Source organism: Megascapheus bottae, chromosome 22, assembly GCF_031878675.1.
Source record: "Megascapheus bottae isolate mThoBot1 chromosome 22, mThoBot2.hap1, whole genome shotgun sequence".
Taxonomy (NCBI): domain Eukaryota; kingdom Metazoa; phylum Chordata; class Mammalia; order Rodentia; family Geomyidae; genus Megascapheus; species Megascapheus bottae.
Genome location: NC_143530.1, coordinates 9740380 through 9748337, shown reverse-complemented (window position 1 = coordinate 9748337; position 7958 = coordinate 9740380). Strand labels below are relative to the sequence as shown.

General features: G+C 57.1%; 1 protein-coding gene across 1 annotated transcript in view; it reads left to right on the top strand.

Moving 5' to 3' along the window:
- Nucleotides 1–2266: 2266 nt before the first annotated feature.
- The window catches only part of Glp1r (glucagon like peptide 1 receptor), a 29796-nt gene continuing 24104 nt past the window's right edge, over nt 2267–7958 (top strand). Inside the window, exon 1 of the mRNA XM_090355221.1 lies at nt 2267–2344. Within this exon, the coding sequence (XP_090211347.1) occupies nt 2267–2344 (78 nt within the window). The remainder of the gene's footprint in view (nt 2345–7958) is intronic.

The window sequence follows — 7958 nt, the reverse complement described above, 5'->3', positions numbered from 1 at the left end:
GTGGATCATTCACTACTTCTCTGAAGGCGGGGTGGATGCCATTCCCATGGCGTCTCCACGTGTCTGGCATGTGGCAGGTTTTCAATACATATTTGTTCAATACATATGATTTTCAGGTTGCTGATTCATGAAGGAAGGCCCCAATTCTGTCCAAAGCCCCCTCTCTTCTCCCCATCCCTTACCCAGTAGAGCAGAGCCTGGAAACCATTTCCCACTGGCATATATATATATATATATATATATATATATATTTTTTGTCTTCCTGTAGCAGAGAGTTGTGGTTTAAACATGACTTGTCTCCTCCTAAACTCATTCTGAAATTTCAGCCCTGTTACAAGATATTTAAGAGACAGGAGCAGGTGGGAACTTGAAGAGGGCTCAGCCCTCATAAATGGTTCATGCATGTAACCAACGGATCAGTGGGTGAACTGGTTCGTTTGAGAACGAATGGAGACCAGCGGGGCTGTGTTGCTCACCATCTCAGGCATCTGCCATTCAGAAGGGCCTGTCATCAAATGACAGCACACACCTGTATTCCCAGCCATATCATCAGTTGATGGTGGGCCTTGACCTTGAAGCAGAATTAGGAGCCAAATCAAAACTTTTAAATAGAATGGACCCAGTCTATGACATTGTATGATTATTAGAAAGCAGACGGAGTCATAAAGACAGAATATTTGGCTATATCCAGGACTGCCTGGAACAAAGGAAGTGATTTCCAGCCTCTCTTGCAGCTAGCAGTGCTCTTATAGTCTGACTAACCTCTGACCAGTTGGTTCAGAATGGACGGCTGCCATGTTCAGGAGGTGTGTGTGTGTGTGTGTGTGTGTGTGTGTGTGTGTGTGTGTGTGTGTGTGTGTAGGTTGGAGTTTGGATTTCATGACTGCCACTGGAGCAGTCGCTTGCAGACCATCAGGGAAAAGGACCGGAGAATATTGGCAATTAGAGGATCTGGGTTGCCTGCTGATTAGGGGTGGAGATTACAGATTAATGATCAGATTACAGCTTTATTACCAGAGCGCAGTGCAGTGCAGACTGCACAGTCACTCATGGGAACCCTGGGCTGAGCCATCTGAGCCTGTGACAGAAAGCACCTTGATGATTCCACTGTCACTGCCACACAATACAAATCAGGATTGGACACTGACATCCAAAGCTTCCCCCAGCCAGGAGCCAGCCCCCGGCAGAGAGCAAGCTGGGGTGAGACACTCAGGGGGGCGTGAGCTAACACTAAGAGACACATGGGAGGTTCCTGTGGTGGGGGGGGCGGAGGGGGGGTCAGGAACTCTCAGGAGGTGGAGGGAGGGCTTGCTGGAGGGAAGGCTCTTTTGTTAAATGGAGTTCGTGCCCATCCCCTTCCCGGGCTCAGACAGGTCCTGATGTCCTCATGACTTTGAGAAGTTCCGTTCTCTCCCAGTACAGCGGCTCTTACAAGCCCCATAGTTCACGTTGGCTCGGCCTCACCCGCCCTTCCTAACAGTGGGCTCAGCGTAGGGGTCGTAGGGGATTCTCGGTCTCATGCCCCCTACTCCAGGGCGGGAGGGAAGCCCGGGGAAGCCATGGAGAGCCCGCGGAGCTGTCCCGCCCTCGGCTGGGGTTCGGGGCAGCAGGGCGACCGAGCTGCAGGACCCAGGGCACAGGCTGCTTGAGGGGTGAGCTGAGAAACTTCCGAAAGCTTCTAGAAAAGCAGACCCCAGATCGCAACCCGGGGAGTCCGTAGACCCTCCACACCGCCGGGGAGGCCGCCCCATCCCCTCGCCCGCACCCCCTGGGGGCCGAGACCTGGGCGGCCCGGGCGGAGCGCAGCCCTGGGGTCGCGCTTTCTTTCTGGGGAAAGTCTGGCAGGCGGTGTGACCTTGGGCCGGTCCTGTCCGCCCCGGGATCGGAGAGCGTGGTTTTCCTTGGCGGGAGTCGGGGGGGGGGGGTGGAGATCGGGGGTGCGGGGTGAGTGGGGAGAGCCTGCTGGTCACTGCCTGCGGCGGCTCCCCGGCCAAGTGGCCCGGCCCCGCGCGCCCCCGGCGCCTCCTAAAGCCGAGAGGACCCCCGTGGTGGAGCGCGCCGCCCATCCCTCCCGGGCGGGGACCCCGGCCGCAGGGCCCGGACCGCGGACCCCGCCCGGCCCCTCCCGGCCCCTCCCGCGCGGGGCGGCCCCTCGCCGGCTCCTCCCCCGCCGCCCGCCGCCCGCCGCTCGCCGCCCGCCGGGGATCAGTCGCGGCGCGCGCGGTTCCGCAGGTGGCAGCAATGGGCCAGCGCTGAGCGCCCCGCCATGGCCGGCGCCCCCAGCCCGCTGCGCCTGGCGCTGCTGCTGCTCGGGGCGGTGGGCAGGGCCGGCCCCCGCCCCCAGGTGAGACGCGGGGCCCCGGGCGGGGAGCGGAGGCGCGCGCGCCCAGGGCGCGGGGTCTTCCCAGGGGCCCCAGACTTGAGCCAAACTCCGAGCTCGCGGACGCCGGGACGCCACCGCGGCGTGGGGAGGAAGGGACGGCGGGGTCGGGGAGCTCAGGGGAGCTTAGACGGGGAGAGGTTGACGCCCCGACCCCGGCCGGGCGCTCGCGTCCTCTCCGACCCCGGGCCCCTCGGCCCCCGCGCCAACTGCCCTGCGTCGCCCCGCGCCGACTTCTGTGTCACATCTCCGTCCCTCCCGGATCACTTTCCCAACTCGTGCTGCCCCTGAACTCCCTGGCCCTGGGCGCAGCCCGGCCTCCCGGCCCCACTGGGTGCCCAGGACCCCCTGGCCAGCGTGGCCCTCCCGCACACGCGCCTTCTCAGCCCTCTTGGTGGAAAGAAACCCGGAGAAAGATCCGGGAACGCTAAGAGGACCAGGATGTGGGGACCCAGCGCCTTCCCCATCCGCCTCCCAGCGCAGCCTTGACTCATAGCCCCAGGGACCCTGCGGTGGCCGCGCGCCGTCCTTCCCCGCGACCTCCTGATGGAACTAAGTCCCCCCCCCCCAGCCCCTGCAGCAAACGCCCAGGAGGCTAGCGCTCCTCCGAGGATGCCAAGCCCCGTCACCCCCCTCTGCCCACGCCCTTCTCCTCTCCCCGCACCGACGCCCCACTTCGGAAGGCATGTGGGGACACCCCCATCTCCTAGATGCGTCCAGATAACCGGCTGCAGGTGGACCCTTGAAGTTCCAGAGCTTGCCTTGCCCAGCCTGCTTTTCTGTCCCAGGTTCCTGCCCGAAGGGTGTGTTTGTGTGTGTGTGTGGGGGGGGGTGTCTGTGGTCTAAAGAAGCTGGGACATGATTGAGCAGAGAGGAGGAGGTGGGGGTTTGGGGTGCCCTGAACCTGTAGTCTTCCTGTCCCCTCCTGCTCTTCTTGCCCCCATACCTAAAGAAAGAACTCAGTTCTTTAGGTGTGAAAATTCAGGTGTGTGGCCAGGTGGGTCTCTCTCCTAGGGGTACCAAGCACCTTTCTCAGTCCCCAAATCCCTGTTCCACATTCAATCCGCCCCTCTTCTTGTTCTCCAGCACCAACCCCTACCCCAGTCCTGTGCAGCCTTCTTCCTGGCCCAGGCCATCAGCCTCCCTCCTTCCTGCAGGGCATGGTTCTCTGGGTGACATTGGGATCTGTCCGGGCCACCAGTGCCAATCCACTGCAGGCTCCCCCTTCCTTACCTCTTCTGAAGGGCTGGTCCCTGCTGCTACAGGCCAGGTTTGCAGATCTGGTTAGGATCAGAGGGCAAAGGTTTCAGGGCTACCTGTCTTCCACCCCTCCCACCCCCTCCCCCAAATGTCAAGCTCCTTAGACTGGCCTCTTCCTCAGATCCCTCCCCCCACCACCTCTGAGCCTTGGCCTACAGGACCGGAAGTGCAGGTGTTGAGCCGGGAGCCTGGGACTTGGGGGGAGGGGAAGGCCTCCTGTGGGGTACGGGCAACCCTGGCCTGTGCCACTGCAGAGAGGTGAGGGACAGGCGGCGCTGACCGAACCTTACACAAGTGGACAAGACACTAACAAATATGTTTTGTTTTGTTTTGTTTTAATTTTCAGAGCTCAGCAAAGCTAGAGTTCCTCCCATGATGTGTCTCTGAGTGAGGGATGGTGGCTGGGGGAGGGGGTTGAAAGGTCAGGAAAAGATGGTCCTCTAGACAAGGTGGTTTCACAGCTTGGGACCAAGGAGGCAAAAGGGTGGGAGAGGAGCTGCTCTTTAGCCCCACCACCTCCCCTGAGGTGGGCCTGAGGGAAGAGCAGAGGAAGCCCCTGTCTGGCAGGGGTGAGAAGCTGCTTCCTAGAAGGCAGGGAGGTGGCCAAGCTCTCACCTATCCTCTATCCCCCTCAGGTGAGGGATCAGCAAGCCTTCGATGCCCAGCTTGAAAACCAGAGAGCATTGGTTTACCCATCTGCTCGTGCCTAGTGATCATGGATAGGATGCTTGCCTACCTGAGCCTCAGTTTCCTCGTCTGTAAATAGGGGTCATTAACTTTGTTGCATGAAACAGACCATGAAACAAGAGGAGACATCGACACCTTGAAACCACAGCCTTCTCTCCTCCGCCGGGGGGGGGGGAAGGGGGGAGGACGAGCTGGCGCATTTGTCCTTGGGGTCCTGGCATGGTCCCAGGGCTGTGGACTAGAACCTGAGGAAGGCTGCTGAAGGCCCGGGCCTCTGCGCTCCAGGAAAGCGCAATGGAGGCTGGAGCTGTGTGTTGGATAGTGTGGACTTTGTCCTGAGCTGGGAGGGACATAGACCCAGAGGACAGCTAGCGGGAGCAGCAGAAAACCCATCATCTGCCCTCAGATGCCTATACCAGGGAACCAGGCCCTTGCTTAGGTGCAGCCTATCCCTGGGCAAATTTGTGTGTGTGTGTGTGTGTGTGTCTGGCAGTGGGTTGTTTGTGCCCCGTGTGTGGTTATGTCACCTGGGAGAGAGTCTTGAGTGTGATTGGTATCCTGGTGGGTGAATGGGAGTGTGCTGGTCTTGTGGGGGGTGGGAGTGGTGTGCTGTGCTGGTGGATGTGTGTCTGGCCATCTGTGTGTGGTTTTCTTGGAGGAGTAGACTGGGATCAGGGTCTTGGCTCGGGAATGCCCTTGAGCATGTGTGGGGTGACGTGAGTGGCTATGTAGGGGAGGGGAGTGTGCAGGTGGCCCTGCTCTACCCTTCTGTTCAGAAAGAACCATTTGGGGACAAAGGCACGGGGACCCCATGCCCCACCTCAGTGACAGGAGACACCATATGGAACCCCAAATCCTGGGACTGGCTGGAACTTCCAGAAAGTTCTCCTTGGGTCCTTCCCTGCTTCCTCTGGGGAGCCCTTCCTTCCTCATGGCTCCCTGCTCAGCAGGCCTGGGAGGCTGCGGCTTCTTTCCCCCTTCCTTGCAACCCAAAAGGTTTCCAGAAAAGGAAAGAATCTGGTGCCTGGATTGACGTGGAGAAATCAGCCTTTTCCATTTGTGGTCAGGCATTGGAGAGGGATTCCTTCTCCAGGTGTGGGAAGGCCCACCCCCTAGAGAGCTTTCCTCACCCACCTTTACTCCAGCCCTGGCCTCCTGCTGCTGCTCCTCCTCCCCCTGGTCCACTTGGGCAGGGCTTGCCAAGTCACAGAGATATCTCCTGCTCCACTGCCGGAATTCTGAGATGCCTGCTTTCCTGGTGGGGAAACTGAGGCCCCGATTGATAGCCCACGTGAACAAATGGGAGCTGAGAGGTCAAGGAAAGACTCATGGACTCTGCAGTGCTCTTCCCCACCTGCTGCTCCCTGGTTGTCTTCCTGTTTCTTTCCCCAAGTCCTGAAACTGCCAGGCCAGGTGTCCCCTCGTCCTACTTGTTCTACTTGCCGTCCTCCTCCTCAGAGGGACTCCTGGTTCTAACTCTGCCAATCCACTCTTCCTCTGCTGTCCAGGGCCCCTCTCCCACAGTGTCTGGCCAGTGCTTCTGTCCAGGGATAGGACACTGGTCTTTGTGTCTCTCCTCCACCCACCCACGCCGGACTTGAGAGGGGCGCAGATCACAGAGAAGAATGTGGGGTCTTCATCTCCCTGGACTTCTCTTTGCCTTTGGCTGTGGTTGCTGTCAAGGGCTTCACTAATGAAGTGGACCCCATTGGTCCTTGGATGCGACAATGTTGGTTTCCTCCCTTTGGGAGTAAAGGAGGGGTGGAACCTTGAGGTCAAGGAGGGTGGAGCCCCAGACCTAGGCCTCCCATCAGGAGCAGAAAGCCTAGGGATGGCTGCCCTGACTGAGCCCTTGGCACACAGGGTTCCAAGCCTTTCTTGAGCTCCCACGGAGCAGGGAGGGGCTTCCATCCCCACGTGGCTCACAGGCAGGCTGAGGCTATGAATCAAAACCTGCACCAAGTCTGTGCCTCGTTCATGGGGTACCCCAGATTAGGCTCAGATACCCCTTCTTCCCTCTCCCCTTCCCTCCCTTCCTCTACGCCCCTCCCCTCTCTCCTTTCCTTCCCTCCCTCTCTCCTTACTTCCCTCTCTTTTCTTTCTCCCTTTCCTTCCCTTCCCTCCCTCTTTTCCTCCCTACCATTTTTTTTCCTCTTAGAAAAAGAAACCAGGGGATTTCTCTCTGACCCTCAGCCAGCCCACCACTAGCAGCTGCTACCTCTGAGGCTGACAGAAGGGGAGAAGGGAAAAGATGAGTGGGTGGGTGGTGGGTTTTACTGGTAGACACCTCAGCTATAACACATCACCCCCTTAGCTTCTGGTATTCTTGAGTTTTTGTGTGTTTTTTTTTTAATTTCCCCCAAACAAATACAGTTGACTTCTGTCCTCAGACAGCCTCATCAGCTCATTCATGCCAAGGATGTTTCTGGAGCCCAGAGAGAGCACAGCACCCCTCTGGAACTTTCTATATGGTTAGGGACAAGCCCATGGCAGTTTGTGTCTTGGGAAGCTGGATGTGGCGTGTGCTGGCATGTCCAAGGTCCTGGGCCAGGTCCTGAACAGAAGCCATGTTCACCTCAGCATCCCTGTAGATCTTGTGATTTCAGACAATGAAATTTCATTTCAAACTTACTTATAGATCTTACAGCTTATACAATGGGCTCTCTGTCATTTTGACAATTGCAGCTTCTAAATGAGGAATATTATGTATCATCTTTAAGGCTTGCTGAGGGGAAAAAAAACAGGTGAAAATTTAAAAAAGAATCACAGCTCAAGACATAAGCAAAGGAAGAGCCCAGAGGTGTGTAGAAGGGATGTGACTGGTGGAGACGGTGCTGGGAGCCACATGCTCAAAGCCAACATTAAACCCCTCTCTACATCACCTCTATTGTTTTTTGTTGTTGTTGTTGTTGCTCCGATGGGTTTTGGTTTTTTGTTGTTGGTGGTCATGGGGCTTGAACTCAGGGCCTGGGTGCTGTTTCTGACAGCTCCTTTGCTCCTTTGTCACTTCCTGTCCACACCTTTATAATAACAATAAAAATATTTTTTAAAAAGCCAATGCCAGGGGCCGGGGGTCTGGCCTAGTGGTAGAGTGCTAGGCCAGATATGGCGGCTCTTTCCTATAATCCAAGCTACTCGGGAGGCTGAGATCAACAGGAGTTCAAGTCCAGGCAAAAGGTTCATGAGACCTCATCTCAATCTGTCATCCCAGCTACCCAGGAAGTATAAATAGGAGGATCACTGTCCAGGATGACCTGGACATATATGCTACTTGAAAAATAACTAAAGGGGGGAAGAAAAAGGGAGGGATAGGATTCAAGTGGTAGAACACCAGCTTAGCAAGCGTGAGTCCCTGAGTTCAAACATCAGCTGATGTTCTTCTCTGTAAGCTAAGGTTTATGTCTCCCACTCAAGCAGGAGGCCTTGTCATTGTAGGTGAGACTTCCTGACCTCCCCCCCATCCCATGTCCTCAGGACCCTTTTTCCTCCTGGTGGATAGAAGTCAAGCTTCTTGTTGTGTCTGTGATGTGTTAAAGTGGGGGGAGGGGCTTCTGGGGGTATGTGATAGGAGCTACAGCCCCTGATCCCACAGCCTCCGTTTCTGTCAAAGCCACTGGGCTGCATGACGCCA